General features: G+C 47.4%; 1 protein-coding gene across 2 annotated transcripts in view; it reads right to left on the minus strand.

The window, feature by feature from the left end:
* Mindy4 (MINDY lysine 48 deubiquitinase 4) overlaps positions 1-27,398 on the minus strand; it is a 110,142-nt gene that overhangs the window by 81,359 nt on the left and 1,385 nt on the right. For both annotated transcript variants that reach the window (XM_057786166.1, XM_057786157.1), the window contains exons 2-5: positions 24,964-25,083; positions 20,704-20,936; positions 17,396-17,642; positions 14,328-14,734 (exon numbers count right to left, since the gene is read on the minus strand). In XM_057786166.1, the coding sequence (XP_057642149.1) occupies positions 14,328-14,734; positions 17,396-17,642; positions 20,704-20,936; positions 24,964-25,083 (1,007 nt within the window). The remainder of the gene's footprint in view (positions 1-14,327; positions 14,735-17,395; positions 17,643-20,703; positions 20,937-24,963; positions 25,084-27,398) is intronic.

Raw genomic sequence — 27,398 nt, forward strand, 5'->3', positions numbered from 1 at the left:
TGTCAAGTGGAGGGACCCCTTCCCCCTTGACCTTCACGGCAGAGGGAGGAAAACCTTCACCACAAAGCAAGTCCACTGTCATGAGTGACTGTCATCAAACAAGCAGCCACATCTTGGGGAGTCATCTGTGCCCTCTTACAAAAGATCATCCCAGGAGAGCTTGTTGACTGCTTACTCTCCTTCATGGGGTGGGGTACACAGTGCTCTCTCCCATCTTTTGTAAGTAGGAGGCCTGAGGGCAGGGCTAGAGTACACACAGGTTTTGAAGACCAGAGTCGGGTTCCATCTTTACATGTAGAGATAACCCCTCGTCCCTGTTGGGTAAAGACTTCCCAGATGCAGCTTTTTGGGGAGAAGAGCACCCACACCCCAGAAGCAACCCTCACCTATGCCCTATAAGAAAGCCCAATAAACTCTTTGGTTTCCAGAAGTGAACTTTGAAGGAATCATGCCTCGACCTCTCATTGGGACCTTAGGAGGAGGGACAGACATTGCTCATGACAACCACTGGGAAGAAATTTTAGCAATACCATCCATCCACAAGTGCACCAGAGGAACAACTAACCTGAGCCATCAGGAGAGACGTGCCGAGAATAGAGAGACCCAGGAATATCGGATATCACCGCCCTTGCCCACAGTCCTCACTGGGACTCTGAACATCTCTCATTAGCCATCACAATCTTGTATAATCTGATGCCAACCTTACTTGTTATCCCTCTCAGAAAATTCTCATCTATTCAGGAACACGCCCATCTAAAAACAATAAGCAGGGGTTGAAATGATGCAGCTAAGACCAGCTGCAGAGGACCACAGTCGCTTCCCAGTACCTCCATGGCAGCTCACAACAGTCTGAAACTCCAGGTTCAAGGGATCCAGCACCCTCTTTGAACTCCGAATGCACCAGGCACTCATGTAGTACACAAACATACATACAGGCAAAATCCTCACAGGCATAAAATAGAAATAAATAAATAAATAAAGTCTGTAAAAACAACAAAGTGTTTTACCTAACCAAATGGAATTGGAAGATTATTATTAAAGTAACTGTTGTGGAATGTATGCTTTATGTACATCACTTTATTTCTTTATAATAACAAAACAATCCTACAAAGGTATTATCCCACTTTAGAGGAATAAACTCCTCTATAAAGAAGAGAGAAGACTGCCTAAGGTCACCCTGTTAGTATGTGGCAGAGCCGACCTGTACTCAAATCTGTTCAACTCTAAATCCAAAGCCTTTCTGCCTTGCTATGCTGGGAGTCCACTAAGATGGTGAGCTGGGCTTCAAGATCCTGCAATAGTATCAAATGCAGCTTCCCAAGTGGCAGTCCACCATACCTGGATGTTCCAAAGCTCGGCTAGATTGAAAGCCAGTGGCTCACAGGCTCTGCTGAGTAGAATCAGCCCTTTCACTAGGGACTTAAAAGGCACTTTGGAGACTTGCAATGCCCGCTGGGGCCATCATGACAGAAATCAATTATCATCATGGAACATGGCAGAAAATGAATTGTAGGAACTCTCTCCCTAGCAGACCCAACCATAGCACACACGCAGACTCCTCCAGGCTCTGAGGATGATGTATTTCTGCTCTCTGCAACTGGAACCCAGGCCTTGGTTTGCAAGCATGCTCCCGTCTTACCCAACTTGCAAACACTCCTCCATCCCTTAATTACCCAGAAGCCCCAACCGACACCCACACCGTAGGCTTCTCTTACTGTTTAAGGTCCTCTGGTGGGACTCCCGGTTCTCTGGGTGTCCTTACCCCTCCAGTTCCTCAGTGCCATGTAACCCACCTTCTACCCCAGCCTGCTACCCAGAGCACTCTCCCCGGAGCCACCGATGAGTCCCGTCATTCCAACCTGCCACTAGATCGGCATCGTACCACCCTCCCCAAGCCACCAGTCACTGCCTCCTGGAGACCATCTCTGCCTCACCGGGACTGAATCAGACTCCCCAGTCTCCCTTCGGTGCTGACCACTCCTTTCTCTTGCCCCATGCCAAGCATGTGGGTCTCCTGCTGCAAGATTCTGGCCTTGATGCCTTTATCAGTCACTCTTGGCAATGTCCACCTTGCAAGCACTTCGCCAGCCAGAGCTAAGCCAGCACCACCCTAATGATCTAATGATCCTCTCTCCACAAGCCTCTTGGCAGACTTTGCACAGGATCTGTATTCTGCTTGACTTGAAATATGGGAACAAAAGCTCCCCTGTAAGTGTCCGGAAGCACCCATCTTCTTCCTGGTCCACACAGTCCTGCATCCTCGCAGCCCCCAACCTCCAGGCTCACAGCCTTCCTTGCATCCCACACCCTCAGGTTTCTTCTCTCTGGAACTCAGCTCCTTGCCTCTCTGACACTTTGTTCAGGACTACACTGGATTAGGCTCCCTTTAGCATGGCTCAACCTGGTTGGTAATCGATCCAAGTCTCCACCCATAAAGGCTGAAGAGGTAGAAATGTCAATTTGGTCAGTACATGTATTTAATCAGTACATGTATGCATCAAGATATCATACTGTACCCAACAATATGCACAATTACTATGCACTAATCAAAAGGTGTTTAAAGTTTAAGGACCCAGAAATAGTATCTTTGGGGATAGGAGGGTTCAGGACAGTCTCTGTGTAGCCCTGGCTATCCTAGAACTCGCTCTATACACCAGGCTGGCCTTGAACTCAAAGATCTGCCTGCCTCTGCTTCCTGAGTGCTGAGATTAAAGGCATGCGCCACCACTGCCTGGCCAAAAATGCTATCTCGATTTAGTCATTTCACAATATACACGTGTCAAATTACCACACTATACTCCATATATCTATATAACTGACAATCATTGATTTAAGATATCACCAGAGCACCCAAACTACTTGGGATTTATTTCTGTGTTTCCTAGAAAAGGCGGTCCAGCTTTAAAGTCATCTAGGCAGTCCACCAGTCCCTTCTCCTCCTGGTCCCACACACCCTGTGTCCCAGCTAAAACCACTGCCCCTTTCTTCTGTTGATACCATCTCCTCAGCATGGAATCGCCCACTCTCTGGAAACGCTTGCAGTGCCAGCTCCTCAGAAAGCCTTCTTCCTTAGCCTGGCATGGACACAGTAAGGAAGGAAGCTATGTTGGCTAGTTTTAAGTCAATTTGACACAAGCTAGCATCATTGGAGAGAGCGTAACTGAGAAAATGCCTCCATGAGATTAGGCTGTAGGTCAGCCTGTGGGGCATTTTCTTAATTAGTGATTGATGGGGAGGGGCCCAGCCATTGTGGGTAGTGCCACCTCTGGACAGGAGGTCCTGGGTTCTGTGAGAAAGCAGGTTGAGGAAGCCAGAGGGAGCAAACCAGGAAGCAGCACTCTCTCTGTGGCCTCTGCATCAGCCCCTGCATCCAGTGAGCTACCATCCTGACTTGCTTTAGTGATGGACTATGATGTGGAAGTATATGCCAAATAAAACTTTCCTCCCCAGGTTGTCTTTAGTTCATGATGTTTCATCACAGCAACAGTAACCCTCACTACGGCAGAGGCCCTTACAGGCTGCCCACGTAGATCCACACTGCTCGGCCATTCTGCACTCGGTCTCCCACCTGTAAAATGAATTCAGTAGCCCTCCCGGTGTTGTAATAAATAAGGGACTTCATCTACATCTCTTACAATTAATAGGGCCTGTAAGATAAATGAGTACCCAATAATGTCACAGCTTCATCATCCTTGACACAACCCAGGCTCTCTGCACAGCCTTTGGCTGTTCTTGGAACACCTTCAGCCCTGTGGAACATCTGTGTATGGGTGTCTCGGCCTTCAGAGGCAGGAACCCTCTTCAGCACGCTCTCCCCAAACCACTAGAACAGCAAGAGGTATTCTGCAAAAACTTTGCCAAACTGAACAAAACTAACTACCACGTATTTAGATTGAGATCAAAAACTGTTTACTCTGTCAGGAAAAGGTTCTGCTTCTAAGGGACCCGTGGCTCCGAGACTGTCTTCAACAGGAAATGAAAGAAATCCCGTGGCTTTAGTAACTTCTTGTGGAATGAACAGAGAAAACAAAGTAGGCTTTTCTGGAATGAGGTGCACACATGGAATCTGACTGTTCAGGAAGCTGTCCTGGCAGCCGTCACTTTGGTTTGATGAACCCAGCTTCAAAGGCCATCTCTTATAGGTGGGAGTGTCGTCCCCAGGAGGGCGGCACAGCGGAATTCTGTCACTCGGTTGCTATTCGGAGAAGTCAGCCAGGGAGTCGGGAGGAAAGGACAGAATGGGCTTGACTCGAGCTCTCTCCACCCCAGCCCCTAAGCATCCCCCCTCAGGAAGACTCAGAGGAAGAAGATGGAGGTTGGTCTTTTGCTTAAATCCCAGTCTTAGAGGAGCTATAAGCACATGGGCTTCCATTTTTCTCTGTGACCCACCATAGGTCAGAACTGCTGAGAGACAACAGAGCTGGATGCAGGCCTAGGGAGGAGAGCTAAGGAGGAGCAGGACAGCTGCCGTTAGAGTTATGATTGAGTTTCCAGGCAGTCCAGTCAACTTATTCCCCCAAAAACTTAGGTTTGGAGGACAATGAAAAACGATGAATATACTCCAGGCACTACAAGAGACCCTTCACTGAGCCCATTCAGTCTTCAAGACAGCCCAGCCCTGATGCATGAGACCGTCTCTAAGATCCTACGGTACTTCAACCACCACCATCCCTCAGCCCTGAGAGAGATCCTGTGTGGGATGCCGCACTCTGCTCTGAGGGGAAGACCTCACACTACACACACACACACACCCAGAGAGAGAGAGAGAGAGAGAGAGAGAGAGAGAAAGCATCTCCCAGCAAAGTCAACAACTAACCTTCCCTATTACTTATTGGAACAGTTCTGAAAAGTACAGAGGGGGTAAGGTTCCAGACCCTTTGCTCCCATGCTCAGGCAACAGGAGGAACAAGACAGTCTACCAACTCTTCCTAGTGTGGTGTGTGCATGAGAACTGTGAAGAGGTGGGCCCAAGCCCAGCAACAGGAAAGTAATCAAAAAGGCGTCCTGAAGGAGGTGATGAACAGCAGGAACTCAGTTGGGTTGGTCGGTCTGACTGGCCTGGTAATTTGGTCTGGTTGGTTAGTCAGGTTAGTTGGGTTGGTTGGTTGGGCTAGTTAGTTGTCTCGGTTGTTTAGATTGTATTTATTAGTTACCTGGATGGTTAATTGGTAAAATGAATGCACGAGAAGAAATAAATGCATGAATTAATGAACATCAATAAGAAAAGTACAGAAAGTTTGAATTGCTTCAATTCTATCGGAGATTTTCTCTCTCTCTGTTTTTTGGGGGTTTTTTTGTTTTGTTTTGTTTTGTTTTGTCTTGTTTTGTTTTTGTTTTTCGAGACAGGGTTTCTCTGTAATTTTGGAGCCTATGCTCTTGTAGACCAGGCTGGCCTTGAACTCAGAAAGATCCGCCTGCCTCTGCCTCCCGAGTGTTCAATGTTTATTATTGTCATGCTCGAAAATAGAAATGGGGAAAGATTACAAAATAAGGCCCCAAGGATTTCAAAGTGAAGATGAACTATCAAATTATTGTTCAATATATATTACAAGTTGCTCTAACACTGAGAGAACCAAAGAGGAGTATCCAGATTCTTTTATCCAGACCACTGGTGGTTAGAGAAGCAAGAAAACTAAAGTACAAAATTCCAAGGGTCATACCTTCCCGGTGCCAACCTTGTTGTCATCCAACAGCCTCGAGAATAACAGCCTCCTCAAGTTCTGCATCTTAGATGCTTCATTTGCCTCACCCTTACCCTGGTTCCACGAATAGGAAGGCAGGCTTAGCCCTGTCTCTATGTGGACCTCTACTGGGGTTCTGGTAGCTGGGAGATCAGCAGCCTGGAGTCTCAGAATCAGAAGAAGCACAGAGGAAAGAGAGCCTGAATAACCAGCCCTGCTCTCCCACAAGCATCTTCAGATTCTCTCTGAGCTCAAAGCCTCCTTCAATCCAAGAGCAGCCACTTCATCCACGGGGGGCATCTTCCTGCTCTGCACACCAGGACTCAAGACCACAATAGAGCTGGCAACCTCAGAGGAGGCCTCAGGACCCCAATAATGTCCCAAGTTGGGCAATAAGAGGAGACACATGGAAATAGACTTTTAGCTCACTTTCTTGGTCTTAAAAGAAATTTGCATCATGGAAAGCCTGTTTGCCCTGAAGGATGCACAGTCAATGACATGGGAGCCCTGGCACTGTAGCTGGGGGCTTCAGAGATGCCATCCCCTTCCTGGAGAAAGAGTGGAGCCTGTGGTGTGCATGACAGGCACTCAGCATTTGACTGCTAGTGCCTACTGTGGACAGGGCAGCCTTGGAAGGACAAAGAAATAGTAGTGGGCTAGGATTAGCACATACACAAGGTCAGGCATGGCCCGGAAAGAGACCTGGGCAGCGGGGATGGCGGGGAGAGGGCACAGAAGACAGATCTCCAGAGCAGAATATGGAGAGAAGCTAAGCTCCAACAGTTCACCTGGTCCAGTGGGAGGGCCAGAAGGGCATCTGGGTGCTGTACAGGTCTCAAAGAGCAGCCAAGTTTGAGTCCCCAGGGTCTTACACAGAGTCCAGACAATTCAGAGACAAATCCAGAAGGAAATCCAACCCACTACTCGTCCCATGTGGTACGCTTGTTGTCAGACTCGGATGCTTGGGTGAGGGCAACAGTCTATAAACCGCAAAGGCCACATCCTCCCCTGAGTCCGCCAAGCCTCAGCTGGCAGAATTCCCTCCATCTCAGGATGCGGACAGGATCTGTGGGTCTGCATTCTCTGTTCCCAATCTCGGGGCACCCACGAGGAACTGGGGAGGGGGTCTTGAAATTGAGAGAATAGTGGTGAAGGAGAGAGAGAGTACTTAATGCGCACTGCTAACTAGACACAAGTGGATAACCAGAGGTCCCAAAGATGGTCAGGGTGATGCTGCCACCTAGTGTCCATTCTGTAGAGCCTGAACGATCTGCCAACCACTGGCCTGAACAAAGGCAGGGCATGGGGCTGAGGTGTCTGAAGGAGCTGTCTCGACCCTGCAAAGGCCTCCAGCAGAACAAAACAGGCCAGCCTGTTCCGGGTCTGGGGACCAAACTCCCAGTCACTCCTTGGCTAGAGTGGTTGCTTTCTATGAAGCCAAAATTCTCTACACCCATTCCATCTACGGATCCCAACAACCTCCAAGTACTCACAGATCCTCTTTGGGAGAATCATTCTTCCTCAGATTCACCAAGGAGGCTGTGCACTGCCCAGTCCATCCTAAGATGGGGAGCCTATAGTCATGACTGACACAAATTCCAAAAGCTCGTCCCTTGCTTCTTGTAAGTAGGACCAACTGAGGCAGAGTTCATGCTCCACATCTCTCTATGGGATCAGACTAAGACCTGATACACTTGCTGAGTCTGTCCCCTGCCATGGTTACTCCCCACCTCACCCTGTCACAACAGCAACAGCATCTGAAGTAAGAGCCACAGGACAACTCATGGCACATGTTAGTGATTGGTCCCTGACCCTCAGGAAGATACCTGGAAGGACACATGCTAACCTGGGAATATAGATGGTGCATGATGTCCTGACTTAAGCTCGTTTCAGTTCATCTTCCTTGTTTCAGAAAAGGCAATCCCTCCCTGGAGCTGAAGCTTAGGGGCTTTCTTCCCCCTCTACTCTAACACGGCATATCTAATCTGTGGAGAAATTCACCATACTCCCGTGGCTTCCCACCTTCACCTTCACCACCCGGACTGAACAAAGCCGCTGACTGCTCACTCTCTTCTATGGCAAATAACTCCTAACTGGCCCCTTGCCTTCCACGCCAACAATCTTGAGTCTCTTCTCAAGCCAGCAATCAGCTTCAGGAGGCCCATCAAAATAGCCCAGACCACAGTACCCCTCAGTCCAGCCTGCAGGGCTCAGTATGTCCTGAAGAAAACAGAATCTTCAGTGACCTCCACAGCCATACAAGCAAGTCCTAGCTTCTGTTTCCTCCCCTCTCCTGTCCACACTGGCCTTCAATGCTGCCCGCCCTGCAGGGCTGATCTCCTCCTATCTGCTCCCAGAGGTTTGCATGGTCCTCCTTCTTGAATTCCCTCAGGCCAGGCGCCCCCTGGCTTCTCCTGGTTGTACCCTTTCCCTAACCCTCTTCCCTGTTTCTTTTTTCTCAGAAAGTGAGGATATGAAATTAAGTCTACCTAAAAGCCAGGGAGAGAGCTCACAAAGAACAGGACAGAAGGGACAATATTCCTGGATCATGGCAGCTGTGCTTGGGGGGGGGGGGTAACCACACACTCACAGCGCATGTGAAGCATTAACTACAATGTAGAAATGTCCCAAGAGTCAAGCGCCCCCTACATGCGCCTGGGCAGGCCCTCCATTCACTTTCCCACCCCCACATGATGGTCTTAGTGTCTAAGGACCTTCTGACTCTGTCTGTGACACCAAGAAGTTAAATGGGTTCTAAAGGAACATTGATTAATCTACTGCACTTTGCCTTTTTAAATTTGCAATTTAAACCTTCACAGAAAAATTCAAATAAATTAAACTCCTCTTCCATGGAGACCTTAATACTTCCAGATTACATCCAAACAACACACCCACTTTTCTCCATGTCCGATCCACACATGTTGGTGACAGTAATACCCTCTTCCCGAGCTTGGGAACCTGCCATGGTCCCTGGGCATAAATGGCTATTGCTGTGAGGTTTTCTGCTTCCCTATTCATACAAGGCGCCAATTTTCTTTTTTAAGAAAAAGATCAGCCGGGCAGTAGTGGCACAGTCCTTTAACCTCAGCACTCAGGAAGCAGAGGCAGGCAGATCTCTGTGTGTTCGAGGCCAGCCTGGCCTACAAGAGCTAGTTCCAGGACAGACTCAAAAGCTACAGAGAAACCCTGTCTCAAAAAAAGAAAGAAGGAAGAAAAGAAAGAAAGAAAGAAAGAAAGAAAGAAAGAAAGAAAGAGGAAAGGAAAGGAAAGGAAAGGAAAGGAAAGGAAAGGAAAGGAAAGGAAAGGAAAGGAAAAGAAAAGGAAAAGGTCAACACAGAAAAATGCCAACTCCTGGAAGGTACGGACAGACAGACTGAGGACAGAGGACAATCTTTAAAAACTGTAGTGAGAACAAACAGAATTCTGAAATGCTTCAAGAAAATGCTGCAAGTAACAACCTCGTCCTCTAAAAATGCTCCCACGCTAACCCAGGCCTGCTGCACTAATGTCAGACTATGCAGCAAGAGCAAATGAAAGGTGTGGATGACTGCTGGTCACATGACCTCAGGTGAGGCGAGCAGCCTGGCTTTCGAGGAGGGCCCCATGCCATCACAGAATCCTGTCTGTAAGACAGCAACAGAGGAGAAAGCATAGCAACGACAGCGACAGCGGACTGAGCAAGTGCGGTCAGCTTTGACTGGGGGAAGGGACTGGCAGCCAGGGACCGGCAGCAGTCATTTGAATCTGTAAAGGGTAAGGAGACTTTTCCCTTAGCCCCCAGAAGGCAACCAGCCCTGCCCCCAGCTCAGCATTAGGGAGACTCAGCTCGGATCCCTGACCTCTGTGTGGTCAGATGCTGTATTGTCACCACCCAGGATTTTGGCAATTCTTAAGCTTACAACAAGAAATGGATGCAGGCCCACACTTGGCTACTACACCGTCAGACCATCCACGCCCCTGCTCCTTACCAATGGTTTGTGAGTCTGGACAGCTACTTGGTGTGGAGAAAGCACATTGCTCCCCTGCTCAGAGGCCTTCTGCTTTCCTTCATGCCTCCTTAGGGGATGAGGAGGTGGGACTTGTCTAATGGCTAAACTTTGTAGAAATAAAGGGACATACTAGGGTCAACCCCTTTCCTTCTAGGAATGATCAGTTCTTCCAAGGGTGGCCTCCACACCAGGTGACCACAGGCCTCCAGTGAGCTAGAGAAGGCTGCCTCCCTGGGCTCGCCAGCACTCAATACCTCCTGACCTCTCCCCTCACTTCAGCAGTCACAGAGATGGCACCAGCTCTTGATGCCACTGCCTTTGTTTTATTAATTTATTTGGGGGGTAATTATCTAACGGAAACCTCCCCCATAAAAAACTTCAAAAATAATATGTGCCTCAATGGATTATTATGAAGAACAAGTGAGAAAATGTGGTGCATTTAATATTGTGTCCAAAAATGAAGGAAAGAGAGGAGATGGAAGAGGAAAAGGAGCAGGAGGAGGAAGAGGGGTAAGAAAACATACACAGAGATGTAATGTTGGCTGACTGACAGAAGTCAGCACTGTTAAATACACATTAATACCCCTGGTTACACCTTGCCTGATACTGGAGGACAGGGGTCTGTGCAAACATTTTAACCAACCTCCTCCTCCTAGAAGATGAAGTTCACACCATCTCCCAAGGTTTAATAACTGATCATGGTGGCAGATGTTATGAAGGACACAGCTGGTGTGCCAACCCAGATTCCAGAACCATACCTCCAAAGGGGCCTAAGTGCTTAAGTGTAAGCAGCAGGTACCCAGCGAATGCTTGCTGCTTCCCACAAGGGGCAGAAGAGCTATGGCAGTGAGGCTCTCTGGCCAGCAATGTGTATAAGCCAGACGAGTTAACAGTAGAGGCACTAAAGCCCAGAGGGAGTATGAGCAAGCCAGGGACAGAAGATGAGGGCAGAATGAAAACCAAGTGAGAACCGAGGACCCCAGGCCTCCGACTTCACACACCAGAGTCACTCTCCCACACCACCACACCACGAGAAGGGGTTGCCCACTAGCTTTGATGTGTTTCCCTTCTCTGGTACGGAGTTTCTGTAGCAATGGAGGATAACCAAAGACGCTGCATTAAACTAGAGGTAAGCTGACTGGCTCGGCATGAAGAAGACTCTGACGGTCGGCAGCAGCAAAGGTGCTAGGAGACAGTGAGTGCCACCCAAAGGCTGTGGACAGGATTTGTCCTGGGGACAGACATGACACACTCGTTCACATGCTCAGCAGACTCTGCTCTGGTCTCACTAGAGGCGCAAATGTGGACAAATTGACGCCTCTGAGTGTGTTTCCTCCTATGTGCAATGGGGCTTGCTTACCCTGCACAGACCTGACGACTGGACACACCAGTGCTTTACACAGCATGGGTACACATCAAAGAATTACTGACTTCTGCACTGTGCTGTCGGCAGCAGTGATGGTTTCATTAGGCAACCATTTGTGGAGTATCTCAGCACACCAGGGACTGTCCGAAATGCAGGAAACATAGAGGTCCCTGTCTTTGAGAAAATAACCTGCAGTGGAGGAGCCGGACAATGGACAAGTAAGGAAACCCAGGAATCTCTGGTACTGGAAAACGCTGTGAAAGCAAGGACACATGACTAACAAGAGAGGGACAGCGACAAATCATGGGGAGCACGGCCTTTACAGAGGGGCCAAGCTGTCCGCTCCACAGGAGGGGGTGCACATGCTGTACTATAGAAACAAGCCCTGTGGAAAGAATGAAGAACTGAGCACGGCAATGGAAGAGAAGGACTGGCCCTAGCAAGACAGAGTGAGAAATACAGGGTCACAGTAGCCAGACGTGTGGCTTCAAGGTAGAAGGAAGGCAGCAGATAGATAAGAAGGAGTGATGGAAGGACAGAAGGATGGAGGAAAGAAAGGAGAGAGAGAAGAACGGAAGGGCAGTGGGAGGGAGGAAATACGTCAGTGGGAGATCCTAGAGAGCCCTGCCAGAACAAGACCTCAGCAAGGAGCACAGGTGACATCACAGGTCACTGTGGAAGATCAGATTACAGAGTAGACAGCTCAGAGAAAGCTTCTCTCTTTCTAAAGACAAGGGGGAGGGGCTTTTTCACCCCAGCAAGAACAGACAAGTAAACACATAAAAGAAAGTGAAGACTATATGTGAACAGAAAAAAGCACCAGAATATTGAAACATAAAATCAGGAAAGAATTTAGTTTGAAAATGAAAGGCGTATAACAAACAAGATTGATTACACAAGATTAAGAATCGTTACTCAAGAGAGGCATGATAAACAAAATTTGCAGACAATAACAGAATTAGGGGAGGTATTTTGCAAAGTCTAGAATCAACAAGAGGCTACCACCCACTGGAAGAAGCTAAATCCTCCTTTGAATAAGACGACCTGATGGCTCAGCAGGTGAAACAGCTTCCTGTCAAGACTGACTGACCCCCTGAATTCAGCCCCCTGGTCCCATGTGGAGGAGGAGACAATGAACTCCCAAAACTCCCAAAAGTTTCTCTCTGACCTCCATACCTGCACTAAGGCATTCTCTCTCAGTCAGGACCAATGTAGCTATTCTTCATGCCCAATGACTAGAGTCTGGTCAAAATTACCAAAATTGCATGGAAATAGAACACAAAACAGAACTAAAGTTCAATGGAAAACTGGACAGCTGCAGCAGACCCACAGGAACCATGGGATGGGGACTCTGTAAAACTATGATCAATCCTATACTTGAATCTAAGGAGAATCTTAAAGGGGCTGGCTGAAACCTGTTTTTTAAGTGAATAAAAATTCTAAAATGTAAAGATAAATAACAGAACTTAAGAAGTTATTTAATAAGTTTAAAAGCATATTAGACATGACAAAACAGAGGAAACGTGAACCAAAAAATAGATCAAGAAAAAATATCCAGATCGGGGCTGAGCTCGTGTATGTTCCTACAGCCCCAGCACCCTGGGCAGATGGGGGCCGAGCTGGTGTGTGTTCCCCCAACCCCAGCACCCTGGGGGCCAGGAGTCTGAAACTAGCCTGGACAGTGAGACCTCACTGCAAAAAGGAAACAATCTCCAGATGGAAGTACAGAGGGAGAACAACCGAAAAAAAAAAATGAAGAATGTTAAAAAGCCACACCACATAAACACGGTGAAAAGACTATATGTGTAAGCAGAGTCCCAGACCAAAAAAAAAAAAAGAAAAGAAAACTGGTGAAACAAAACCAGTATTTAAAGAGTCAATAGAGGATGAATTTTCAAAACTGATTTTTTAAAAAAAAAGCATCTATCCTCAATTTCAGAAAGGTTGATCTACCAAAAAAGAATCATCAGTGAAAACCACACTGGGGTGTTGCATCCAAACTGCCGGAAGTCAAAGAATGAGCTGAAAAGTGGGGGGAGCAGCAGAGGTTTTTAAAAGACAGGTTTCCCTCACAAGTGCAATGAAACCTTCCACGTGTGGCCCCTCGCCGCCAGCCAGGAAGAACACCTATGGCGGCGGAAGGTCATGTGCAAAGACATCACGCAAGAGGAAAGTTGAGAATCAAACATTAAGGATCCACAACAGTAAACCAGAACACAGTCATAAACCAAGAGAAAGTAGAACCAACGAGATCATTAAAAAGGGCCCAAATTAATGACAAAAAACCCAAACATAAAGCCAAAGGGGTTCCTAGACAATATGATAAGCAAGACTAATGCAGTGTGAATGTGTGAATGTACTAATGCAGTGTGAATGTACACACACACTCAATGACAGACCGCTGACATGTTAACCACTACTAATTGACAATTTCAAAAATGAAGCAGAGACATCACTGTGGATTTTGAAAGTAAAAAAAGCATATTATAACTGTGTGATTTATACCAATATTCTAAATACAGGTAAAATTGTCAACGTCTTCGAAAAGTATAACTTTGCCAAACCAACAAAGAATAAAAGTTTCTAATTAAAAGTATTTTGATTGCGTATACAGCTTAATACCCTTTAGAAGTCCTTCCCACTAAATTCTACCATGTATTGAAGAAGACAAAGCATCAATCTTATGCTCACTCTTCAAGGGAAGAGAAGGAAGCCAGCATCCAATGAGGGAGTGGCAACAGGAAAACCCCACCAGCCAGTCTCCTTCATGAATCTATGCACTCAAGTCCTATATAAGATATTAATGAATTAAATCCAGTTATAATCAAGAGGCTTGCTCACTCCAGGTGCAGGCAGGACTATTTAAATATTCAAAAAAATCAATTACCTCAGAAATCCCCTGTGGCTCATTATGAAAGAATGGAGTTAAAAACAAGACCAAAGAAATAAAAGTATCACCCACAAGAAGGTCTGGGGCTGGTTCATCATGGAATGCAGGGAACGCTTAGCCACACCAGACAGGTGTGCCTCTCCAGAGGAGCTTAACTGAACTAAGGTCATCGACAGCTTGGGTGATGGGAAGGGCAGAAAAGGCCTCCCCAGAACACCAGAAGGCATGACCTCTGGCTTCATTTTCTTCCTGACTGATCACAACCCCTGGCCCCGCCTCCGTCACAGACTAGCAGTGAGAGCACAAGAGACCAAGAGACACATGAAACCAGGAGACGCTGGACCATGTGTACCAGGTGGTGTTTGGTTTTGTAAAGCCCCGACCTTGACTCTGATGCTCACCTGAGAGATGGGGGCTGGCTGCCCTGTCGCTTGAACATTCTTTTCAGCTGCTCCTGGGTCATCCTGGAATTCCCATCCGGCAAGTACAGCTTCGAAGGTGTTGTACTGGTTTCTGTGTGGCTGTATCCTGACGGGCCATCCTCTGAAACACTTCTGGGCCTGGGCCTGTTTCTCTGGGATAGCTCTTGGCTGCTGGAAGTGGCATTTGGCTTCTCCACAGGCAGCTCATTCAGCTGGCCCAGAGGGCTCCTGGACATGGAGTCACTGCTCGGAGTGGGGACCTCCTGTGGACCTGGACAGGCTGGAGTATGGACAAGAGCCTCAGACGGCTGCTGGCTTTCCTCTGGGGCATGGAGCTTCCTGTTCAAGGATGAGGACCGTCTCAGAGAGCGCTTGCGGAAAGAATCCTGGAAGGGTAAGGAAGAGACAGAGAGTGTCCTCAGCTAGGCACTATGATAACATTTGGTCCCTAGGTGTGGGGTGAGGGAGGAGGGGCCGGTAGCCCTTCCCTCTTACAACCATGGATAGAATGGGGTACAGCAGGCATGCCGCAGAATCATGGCAATCAGCAGGCCACTCGCACTCCTTGTCTCTCCCAGTGGCAGATGAGGAATGGCCAAAGCCATTCTTCCCTCACTTCTGACGTCCATGAAGACCCCAGCATAGCCACCTATACCTCCTTAGCACTCGACATCTGTTTATTTGAAAGGAAGGAATCCAACAGTTGGATTGGTGATTTGCTGAAGAAATGGTACCCCTGCTACTAACCATCGAGGCAATGGATGCAGACTGCTGCAGAGAGACAAAGTACACCTTGGGGCTTTTCCTTGGTACAGACATCAGGATCTCTAAGCATTTCCAGAAACAACTCAGGGGCCAGTGGTACTCTGGGTTGGATTAAGGAGAGCTAATTTTGTAGTTTTCTGGCCTCATGGACATATCTAGATATCATAAATCTGCTCCAAAGCTGGTCGGAGCATGGCTGCATGGAGTGATGAGAACATCCATCACCGTTCCCAAGGAGACACGTGTGTAGCCTCTCGCCTCATCCATGACTTATTAGGAAAGTCTTCAATCCCTTCTCTTCAGCAACCAGCACATTTGACCAAAATGCCAAACATCTACCAGAAAACCTAGGAAATTCTACAGCAACCACTGTTCAAAGCACCTCAACAGATTCATAGGTCACAAGAGAAACCTAATTTCCCAAAACAATTACCAAAGGACTCTACAGCAATGCCTTTAAGGTGGATCACATCACATCCTTCCCACCAGGCATGAAGTCTCACCTGCACACACTAAAGGACTGAACCATCTTGGTAGGAGACAGAACCCTGGAACCCACTGTACCGCTGGTTCTCAAAGTGCAGTCCACTTACTGTAGAGGTCCCCAGACCCTTTCCAGGGTTCAAAACAAATCTTAAAGTAACTAGATATGACTTGAGTGTGTCCTTATGGTCCATATGCGGGGAGCCTGATGGTGTTAAGTTAGAGGAAGCTTGAAATAGTCGGGTCCAGCAAAAGGCAAGTGGGTCATAGAGGCACCAGCCTTTGAGGGGATCAATACCGATCTCACAGGACTGAATATAGTCCTATAAGAATGGCGTGTTGAAAATGAACCTGGCACCTCCCTGAGTCCCTTTTCATACACATAGCCTGCCTCTCCCACACACACTCCTGCCATGGTGGCATCTGCTGTACCATGTAGGCCAAAGGTCTTCACCAGAGTCCAAGCATACAGGAGTCTTAAGACTCCAGACTCCAAAATAAACACCCTGTCTATGTAATATCCATCCTCAGACACCTTGTCAGCATGGCAGGCAGCTGACTGAGAAAGCAGAAATATGATCAGTAGAAAAAACTGCTGGCTTTTTACACAAATGTGAGCTTTAGGGAACAACTAGAAAACTGATTTACCTGGAGAACAGGCCCACGGAAGTTTTTGTTTAAGCAGTATTAACCCCTCTCAGTCTGGAGTGCAAAGCACCCGTCTTCAGCATTCCATGCAACCAAACGGGAGGCACATGTGCCCACTGGCCCACTGGCCCAGCAGGAAGGGGAGTGGCTACAGCTTGCATAACCGTGGAACTGTGAGTGAAGTGAACTTGCTGTTATTTTCAGAGAACGGCAGACAGACCATGGGGTTTCAGACTTGGAATTTGGCAGGCATTTCTTAAAAATAAACTGAGCTTGTCACACCAAGGGAAACAAATGATGCCCTGTTCTCAGTGATAAAACACAAGCTGCAGGGTAAACCAGAACTTTCGGGAATCCAACATCAAGAGCTTGGGGGCTGGGAGAGACTTAAAATTCCAGCAATCTTTGGTGGTCACATCAACAAATGTGTTGTTTTTTATTTATGTTTTCCATATAATGAGCTGTGTCCCCATTCTGAATGACTCAGTAACTGATATATTTCACATGACTGGTGGTGCATTGTGCTACTTAATCAGTCATACAGGAATAAAAGATTCAACACGCGTGACAGACCTATGGGAACTAAGAAAGCACAGAAAGCACATTTATGTGGTTTAAGGTTCCACATCGAGGGATGGGATGTAACCTGTTTTGATAGTGTACTTGCCTAGCATACGTGAAGCCCTAGGTGTGAACCCCAGTGCCACATACGCTAGATGTGGTGACACACATTTATTAATCCCAGCCATTGGGAAACGGAGGCAGGAAGGTCAGAAGTTCAAGATCATCCTCAGCTAGATAGCAAGTTTGAGGTCTGCCTGGGCTACCTGAGGCCAAATGAGGGAGTCAGATCCCTTGAAGCTGGAGTTACAGGCAGTTATGAGCAACCCAAGATGGGTGCTGGGACCTGAACTCAGGACCTCTAGAGGAACAGCAAGCACATTTAAACACTGAATTATCCCTCCAGGCTCTTTGGACTGGAGAGGGAGTGGGAGGGGGAGTGGGTGGAGGGGAGGGAAGTGGGAGGAGGGAAGGAGGTGGAAATTTTCAATAAAAAATAAATAAATTTAAAAAAAAGAAAAAAGAATTCAAGGTAAAAAAAAAAAAAAAAAAAAGAAAAAGAAAAGAAAACAGAAAGGTGGCAGTCCCACCTGAGGGGAGCTGGCGACAGGTCCGGCCATCATGCCTCGGACGATCAGGCCAGACTTTGGCCTGGTCCTCTCCGCTGACCTCTTCACATCTGTGCAAGGCTCTGATGAGTGAAGCTGCTCCACCTTCTCCCACGCAGAAACCAAAGGGAGGCTGTCACCCAGGACCGTGTACGCAGGCTTACTTTTGTGTGGGCTCTTTTTGGGTGATATGAAATTACCAAGTATGTCCCCATCATGATTGTCATGCCTGCAAAAACATAATATTTCCATTAAAACAGAGCCACCAAATGAATTATAATAATAAACCCCATAGTTAACCATCACTCATAAATATATCATTGGAAATGAGCCAAGGCCCTGTCAGTAGAAGGAGAAAATAGAAAGCACCTCTTTGGTATCAGGGCAAGTGCAACAAAGTACAGGAAAAGTCAGAGACGATGATCCCTGAAGGGACCCTAAGCCCTAATGGCTGACAGCTGAAAAGCATCTTGGATCCTGCAGATTCAAAGGATAAAGGAAGGAACCTGCGGTGCAGCGCTGGGCATACGGAACTTGGCCTTGAACACCTGGGCAGACTTGACATTTCCAGATGTTCAGTAAAGCTGCACAGGTGTGTGTGTGTGTGTGTGTGTGTGTGTAGTGGTGTGTGTGTGCAAGACAGGGCAGGGAGGAAGCAAAAGAAAAAAGTCAGAAATAATAAAAAGAAGCAAGAAGTGCTCTCTTTCCGTGGTGCGTCCTAGTGGTCAGCCATGTCGAGATAAAGCTGAGTAGAATCTTCCCAATAACTGGCTGTCAGAAACTCACTGAAGTAGACGATGAACACAAGCTTCGTGCTTTCCATGAGAAGTGCATGGCCACACACACTGGTGTTAGTGCTCTGGGTAAAGAGTGGAAGGCTTACGTCGTCCAAAATGTGGGAATGACAAACAAGGCTTTCCCATGAAGCAACAATTCTTGACCCAAGGCAGAATGGACCTGCTGTTGAGAAAGGGCCAAGATCTGGAGAGAGGAAGCTCAAGTCTGTTCAGGGATGTATGTTGATGCCTAGCTGAGTGTCCTCAACTTGGCTATTGAAACAGAAGAAGGGACTGGGGGGAGATGACGATGATGATTCCTGGACAGCTTCTACTGTGCCTCAGCACTTGGGACCCTAAAAGCTAGTAGAATTTTAAAGCTTTCCTGTTTCACTAAAGAAGATGATGTTCTGTACTATGTGGTCAGAAAGTCCTTAAATGAAGTAAGACGCTCAGGACCAAAGCACCCAAGATTCAGCACTCCACATGCCCTGCAACACGGATTTCAACACATCGCTCTGAAGAAACAGCACACTAAGAAAATCAAGGAGAGTACAGAATATGCTAAACTTGGGGCCAGGAGAATGAAAGAAGCCAGGAAAAAGGCCAGGAACATATTGCCAAGAGATGGAGGCTGTCCTCACTGAGAGCTCCTACTTTGGAAGTCTGAGTCCAGTCAAGAATAAGTCTTTAAGAGCAACAGTTGAGCAGTAGTGGTGCACACCTTTAATCCCAGCACTCAAGAAGTAGAGGCAGGTGGATCTGCATGGGTTCGAGGCCAGCCTGCTCTACAGACAGAGTTTCAGGACAGTCTGTTACACAGAGAAACCTTGTCTCAAAACAAAAAACAAAAAACAAAACAAAACAAAACGTAGTATCAAAGAAATGACCAGATTTTGAATCTCAAAAAAAGAAAAAAAGCAAGAAGTGAAAAAGAACAGGACTGAGGTAAAGGGGAGTTTTGCCTGGGCTGCTTAGAGGCCTGCATCTCCTGATCTCAGATTTCTTCTCCTGGTCCCTGGTATACATGGCACTGATACCAACACTGTGCCACCTCCCAGCAAGCCTTGGGCCACACGTGAATGCAGCAGTCACTGTGTCGTTGTTGGGGAATGTCAGGCAGAGAGGACAAGACCAAGAGAGGCTGGGGGAAGCTGGAGGGAGCGCCTGGAGAATTCCTGAAGCTCAGCACACAGGCCTGGGAAGGAGCTAGCTCCAGTGAGCAGAGGGGGCCAGGCTGGAACAGACTTGGGATTTCTCCTAAGAGTGGCAGGGAGTGTCTTGTGACCTTCAAGCAAGGAATGACCTGTCCCAATGTGGGCTATGGAATACTCACACTATCCAAGTCAGGGCAGAATCTGTGGATGTGTTGTCCTCCACATTACGCCCAGGACAGCACTCATAAGAGTTACCCAAGGGATGGACATGTGAACAAGGAGCCTTTGTCATCTGGTCAGGAAGGGTGGAAGCATTTAACATCACTAGGAACCAGGAGCTGACAGGATACAAGAAAGAAAAAAGAGGCAAGGGAACAGAAAGGATGCCAAGGTGCATCAGGCTTGGGAAAACGGTAGGATCAGGACCTGGAGGCCTCAATTACCACACTGTTAGTTTGCTCCTTGTCTCAGAAATACTGACTTTCCCAACCAAGTAGCAAATGCCTTTGCAAAAGGGGCCACCTTTATACCTCCCTCCTGATCTTTCATGTTTAACCACCAGAAAGAAATGCTTTTCTGCCATGTGGAAGAAAAGACCCATTCCCCAGAAGCTAACCCTACTATTGGTAACTTCTTACAGTATGGGATTGTATAAGTTATGCACACCATTGAGGACCACGTGCACCATGTGATAGTTGCAGACCGGTGAAACTGTTCTCCAAATAATGGAGGCTCAATTATGATACCATATACCCATTTCAAAGAAAATCAAAGCAGTCTCTGAACCTTAGGAATCATGGAATATAAAGCCTACCTTTGGAATTCTACGTAAACACCATCATAAAATGGTCAGTCTCATGGCCTTTTGAAGAAACTAACACGGCTCTGTGACAGAGACCCCAAAACATACAGTGGGGTAAACTGAACAGCGACACCCAAGGGTGTGCATGTCCAGATCCCTGGAAGCCCTAACTATGAGATCTGTGATGATTAACTCACACTGTCAACACGACTGGGCTCAGAATCCCCTGGGAGACTGGTGAGGCACACCTCTGGGTACATCCGTGAGAGCATTCCCAGAGAGGCTTAATTAAATAAGAAAAGCCCCCCCCCCCATGTAGGCAGGACCATCCCAAGGGCAGAGGAGAACAAAGGGGGTCAAAAGAATGGATGCACAGGCTGGGTGCTTGCTGCTGGGAAGGTAGTCTGTAAATGATGCTGATGCTGAGACCCAGCTGACGTTAGGGAAGGCTGACATGGTTCTGATTCCTGGAGAACACTCACTGTCGCTGTGATTTGTTATGGCAGCAAAGCAAGCTGCTAGGCAGAGTGAAGAGGCGGAGGAAGAGGCAGGTACCTGGCTTTGCCTGTTTCTGACCAAGACATCCGTCTTCCTGTGTCTTCATCTGAAAGATCATATATATTCACCAGGGTGGTCTCTGAGCACCTCGAAGACAATTTATTATTTTTCTTTGGAACCGGGAGTGCAGGGATCAGGTCTTCTTGGTTTAAGTTGTCTGTGTTCCCAGAATGGGCCAGAAAGTATCTGGTAATGAGCTCAAGATTTGTTTTTAGAGGTTTTTCCTTTGCCTATCATTGGGAAGGAAAAAATATCATTAATTGAATGCACAGCGTTAAGAGAAGGGTGGAAAGATGACCATCCCAATTCTTTGACACAGGTCACCAGCATTCCCATCATACTACACACTTCCAGCAAACACACACCTACTCACTTGTGTGCCAGGCACTACTGGGTAGGGATGCAGAGACAAAGACAAAATCTACTCTAAAAGAACAAACGTCTTGTGCATTGTGACATGAACAGAGGGATGTCCAAAGCTAATTTCCTTTTGCATTCTTTCCCTATAGAAACAACTAGAAGAGATATATCCTTTCATTGAGAAAATACAATTTAATTCTGTACTCCACTTCATTTCTAGGGCAGGGGTACCACTGCAAGTGTGTAGAGGTCAGAAGACCACTGAGAGCAGTCACTTCTCTCCTCCCACCGCTCTCTGGCCTCTGCAGAGCCAAGGAGCAGTTGAGGCCTGAACACTTAGTAGTGGGTGTTATGACTTGAATCTGGGATGTCCCCCACAGGCTCATGTTCTGGGTTCTTAGTCACCAGCTTATTGCACTATTTTGAAGTGTGTGGAGCCTTTAGTAGACGGGGCCTGGCTGGCAGAAATAGATGATAAGGGGCAGGATTTTGAAGGTCATACCTGCTCCTGATTCCAGCCTCACTGATGTACATCATGCTAGAAGCCACTGTATCTTACCCATCGTGATGGACCAAACTATCGAAAATCATGAACCCAGATAAACGTGTCATCCTTTAAGTCATTTCTGCCAGGTGTTTTGTCATGGCAAAGACCAAGGTAACTAACACAGTGGATGATCCCTCTTTAGCACTGACCACTAGTGACTGCAGACCCTGGAGCCGGAGATTAAAATGAAATGCAAAGAGTTGTCTGGGACTGACTCAGGTTACACCCCAAAGATTAAAACATATATATAAGTGTGAAGAAACTCTGCAAACAATTGCTTTTAGAATCCATGATATCAGTGTTTTCCAGCCTTTTTTTTTAAATACGAGACCAACTGAGACTTACTAAACCCAAACAGCAACAATAAGAGCTTTGATTTCTTCTAAACCCCTTCCCCCAAACAATCTGAACAGTCTCCTAGTTGTCGGAGCTGTGACCCACAGGTTGGCTTCAGGAATTGGCGTGCGTCAGTCCCACCACAAGAGCTAAGCTGGGAGCACCGGGTCCTGCTGAGCTGAGGCCCGACATGGGCCTGCACGCTGTGTATGCCAAGAGCAGCCCGGTGTCCCATCAAAGGCCTGGTGTGGAGCCCTCAGCATAGGCCAAGTCCATCCCCTGTTATTCCTCTCTGGCCAAGATCCATGACCAGTGGACAACACTGAGTTCAACAGCCTTACCAGATAGTTAAAGTTGGGAATAATGGGTTTATTTACTTGGTTTTTATAAGACCAAAAATTTTGTCTTGGTCTAAGTTAAGAGCACAATGAAGCAAGTTGAAGAAAATATGTGAAATTTATTTCAAACAGCCTGCCTTTTCTCTCAGTGAGGCACTCTGGGCTACTTGGCTGCCCATGTCACACTTTTGTGAGTCCTTACATCACAAAGCTCACGGGGACACACAGCCTCATGGTGAAGCTAATACCATTTCCGTAGACCTCAGTCTTACATGGGTTTTCTAATCCATCACTTAACTCTCAGAAAAAACAAGGTACTGGGAATATCCATACTGAGCTGTAGCATTTCCCTGGGGTCAGGTGAGCTCTGGGCTTCATGGATCTCAAAACAGATGACTAATAAACATCCGTGTCTTTAAAACAGAGGCTCCAATTCATTCTATCATGGCTAAAAACTACTGCTTATGTCAAACAGTCAGAGATTTACCCAGGTCTGATGAAGCCTTAAGTTTTGAAGATAATCGTTACTGTAGAGACTGTGGTACGGTGAAAACATGAAAATAAATGGCAAGGCACTTCTGAGAAATTAGGTGCAAGTGGTTTTACATAAAATCCCAAGGACCAGTATGGTCCTTTGGATTTTCTGGGTAAAGGTCCTGGTCCCTGTGAAACATCTCCCCACCATGAACATCTCAGCAGTGGAAGGGTAGAGAGCTACTAAGTCAGCGCACCCCAGATCCAGGACTGCACACACATACACTTGTACGGAGGACACAAGGACAAAGGTCCTATGGGATGCCTCGGTCTCTGGCCGGCTTCACTTGGCTGCCAGGGCCTAACCTCCTCAATGGAATCCTAAGGGCTCCTAAGGATTCCTACGTTGCTGTAAGCTGAAGGCCAGCAGCTGGGGACTGCAGACCTGCCTGGAACCCCATCTGGCACTTACACAGAGCAAGCTGACCCAAGGTCCTCTCTGCCACACCATACACAGTCGGTGAGTTGTCCAGGGATCTGGAGATTTCTCTGGGTATCCCAAACAGTCTTGTTTTCATTCCTATATGCCCATGCAGTCAGTTAGGATTTCATTTCATTTTATTTATTTTTATGTGTGGGAGGCGGTGGTGTGTGTGGGTGTGGGTGTGTGTGGATGTGATACATGCACATAAGTGTGCAGGTGTGCATGGAAGTTCACATGCACGTGCAGGTCAGAAGGGGGTGTCAGGTACCATCCTTTATCATTGTCTGCCTTATTGCCTGGAGATAAGGTGTCTCACTGCACGGGAAGTTGGCTGGCCAGCAAATTCCTAGTGTCCACCCGTCTGTGCTCCATAGTGCTGGTGAGAGAGGAACGCATAGCCATACTAGTTTTTTAATGTGGTTGCTGGAGACTCAGACTCTTACCACCGAGCCATCTCCCCAAACCCAAGTCTTCTTTGGAAAATCAATCTCTAGCCCAGTGTTGGGCCTGGTAACACACATACTTGTAATTCCAGTGCTCAGAAGGCTGAAGCAGAATTGCCATGGTTTGAGGCTAGCCTAAGCTACATAATAAGTTTAGGCCCAGCCTTGGCTACAGAATAAGACTGTGTCTCAGGAGACAAAAAAAGAAAAAAGATCTCTATCCTAGTCCATAAATGACTGTCAAATATCAAACAGCCTCTTTGGCCCACAGCACTCCTCAAAGGGCAAATTCCCATCATACCAGTGAGTTCAGAGCTTTGGTCCTGTGCCCAGAGAAGTGGGCCCAGAAGCCGGCAGAACATCCTCCCCTTACTCAACATAGCATGGCTTTCCTTATGCTCACTGTCAGACTTCTGCACGAGATGGTACTTGTCGGCTTTCTTTTTAAAGTAGGACAAACACAGAACGAGGCGATATTCACCAGTTTCTCTCTAACTATTAGGTCTGTCATGCCCAGGCATGAAGGAACATTTGCTGGAGAGGACTCTTCTAACAGAAAGAAAATTTAAGACAGGATTATAGCTTCTGCCTTCACGGATTCAGTCTTCTGACCTCTTGCTCACGTATCACACAGATACATAAGGATTCGCCAATAAGTCATAAGACACCTCATTAAATATGGGGACACAACATGAAACGGACACACAGTCTCTGCCCGTCGACTAAGTCCATGGGCAACAGGGAGGCAGCCACTACTGAGACAAAATGTTCTACTTCAAATAGAGGGCACGGGAGAAGCCTCCAGGATGCCATGAGAACAGCAGGTGGGATAGGGGGTCTAGGGCCAGGGGTCCCTCCGTACTTCAGGAAGACATGTAAACATGTCCCCTTGGCTGTCTCAACTCCCACAGCCCTGGGTGTGCTAAACCTAGCTTTCACCTCTGCTGACCTAAGTCGTAAGAGACTTATAGCCACAGGAGGGAAATCATATACACACACACACACACACACACATGTATATATACTATTGCATAACATATCCTTAAGCAATCTTACTAAACATATCCTTAAGCAATCTTACTAAAACTACCACTGTGTAGGGGAAGGGGCACAGAGAACAGCTTCTCAGGCACAGACTCGATGACCTCAGACCTGGTGGGGTGAACCTAGTTCACTCGAAAGTTGTCATCCTGGCCAATCCCCAAACCTCCTGCCACAGCTGCCAGGTCCCGGGTGCAAGGACACCAGCCGGCTCACACCTCAAAAGACGCATACCTTGTTCTCCCTGTAGAGAAACTCCAGGTGGAGAACTTTGCGGAGATCGTTTCTGCTGTTGATGCTGAGCTCACAGCGGGGGCGCTCCTGGTCCATGGTCACAAACGTCTTCTTCAACCCCTGAGGGAAGAAGTCTGAGTCACTGCGGGCCATCTGAAATGAAAACCTTCTCCTCTCTGACGCACGGTAAACAGAAAATTGCTGGGACTCATTAGGACTGGGCTCATCTGCCTTCCTTGTATGGCCATGGCAGGGCCACAGAGCTGACTTCAGAATTCATTCTCATGAAGCCAATGGGCTTGATAGCTCTGTCAGTTTGACTTGGGGTCAGCTAAGGCTAGGGTTGTGCACTTATTTTATAAATAACAATGAAATCCAGGTAACTAGCTTAAAGCCAGCTCGGGGGCTCTGTGTCTGGCCTAGACATGGGGCCATGAAAGACGAACCTTTAAAAATAAACGGAAGTTTGAAACAAAACACAGTCAAAAGGCCAACAATTGTTTTCTTGACTTCTCAGCTGAGGAAGTCAGGAGACATGTTTGAAGTCACATGATCTACATTGGTCTAGCCAGGAAGCCTGACTGGTACCCTGTCCCCTACCGAGCAGCTCATGGATAACTGCCAAGTCACCAGCAAACCACCACCCATCACCCACCCTAAACACCCTAAGACCAAGGTCTGGCAACAATAAACGGGGAATCCTGCATCTCCAGGAGCTTGGCATTCCCATATGAAAACAATCAGACAGCTGCTTCCTCCCACATAAGACACTACGACCACCCAACGCCTGCAGGAGAGGTCTCAACCCCTTCCTTCAGGGCCAGAGCTATCCCTTGCTCCTGATGGATCCTTGACTCCAAATGCTAGCTAGGTAGGCCCCAACTTTTCCCTCCGCCTTTGTCCTCAGAACTTTATCATGGAGCCAACTGCTTTATCAAAACCAAACTCACTGTCTGCCATGGGTTTTGATGAAAAGTGAATCTGGGGGTGGGGGGGGGAGATAGGCACACAGAGTTGAACCAGGGAGAGTGAATGGGGTCTTAAGGAATAGCACAGAGAGAAACAAACAAGCATGTGTTGGAGAAAAGATGGTGGTGAGAAGGAGGAGGCAGGCCCAGAAGCAACCCCCAGAGCAGAAGCAATGGGAAAGTAATTGCGACTGGACATAGTGGTGTGCACTTATAATCCAAACACAAAAGGCAGAGGCAGGAGAACCAAGAGTCTGAATACAGCATAGGCTACAGAGAGAGCTTGAAAGGAGCCAGGGCAACATAAACATGACCTGTCTCAGAACCACCCCAACCACCACCACCACCAAAAAACACGCAGTTGCCCTAGTCCATAGCTTTGGCTCTCTGTAATTTTGTGAATGTCTTAGTTTGAGTTTCTATTGCTGTGATGAACACCATGACCACACCAACTTGGGTGGGAGGGTTCATTCGGCTTCTACTTCTGTTCACTGTTCACCCCATGATGGAAGCTGGGACAGGAACTCAAAGAGGGCAAGAACATGGAGGCAGGAGTTTCCATGCAGAGGTCATGGAAGGATCCATAGCTTGCTCAGCTGCTTTCTTATAGAACCCAGGATCACCAGCCCAGGGACAGCCCTACTCATAATGGGCTGGGCCCTCCCCATCAATCATTAATTAAGAAAATGTCCTACAGGCTTGCATAAAGCCTGATCTTATAGAGACATTTTCTTAATTGAGGTTCCCTCCTCTCAGACGATTTTAGCTTATGTCAAGTTGGCATAAAGCCATCCATCATAGTAAATAAAGATACCTCTTTTAGATAAAACAATGGGAGGAAGAGGAGGTGAGGATGGTTTTGGAGGTGTTACCCAGTTGGGAGGTCACCTTGTTGACCCTGTCGAGGAGGGACAAGCAGGTGTGACAGCTCTCACATAAGGACCAATGAGTAAACAGTCAAGGTGAGTCCAGGACCAATCCTCATCAATTCTGATCATGGGAGTGAAACAGACCCTGTAGCAGGACAGAACAGATCAAGGGAAATGGGAAGAAACATGATGTGGGAGTCTTCTGTTTTGTGTTGATTTCATTGGTTAAATAAAGAAACTGCCTTGGCCCTGATAGGACAGAAAATAAGGTAGGCGGAGTAGACAAAACAGAATGCTGGGAGAAAGAAGCCGAGTCAGTCAGTCACCATGATTCTCCCACTCCAGACAGACGCAGGTTAAGATCTTTCCTGGTAAGCCAGCTAGTGGTGCTACACAGAATATTAGAAATGGGTTAGATCAATATGTAAGAGCTAGCCAATAAGAGGCTGGAACTAATGGGCCAGGCAGTGTTCAAAAGAATACAGTTTCCATGTAATTATTTCAGGTATAAAGCTAGCCCTGCGGGCGGCCAGGTGCCAGGAATGCGGCCCGGTGCCAGGAATGTAGCCCGCCGCTCCTATTACAACAGGAACAGCTA

The sequence above is a fragment of the Chionomys nivalis genome, chromosome 1 (genome assembly GCF_950005125.1).
Source record: "Chionomys nivalis chromosome 1, mChiNiv1.1, whole genome shotgun sequence".
NCBI classification, from domain to species: domain Eukaryota; kingdom Metazoa; phylum Chordata; class Mammalia; order Rodentia; family Cricetidae; genus Chionomys; species Chionomys nivalis.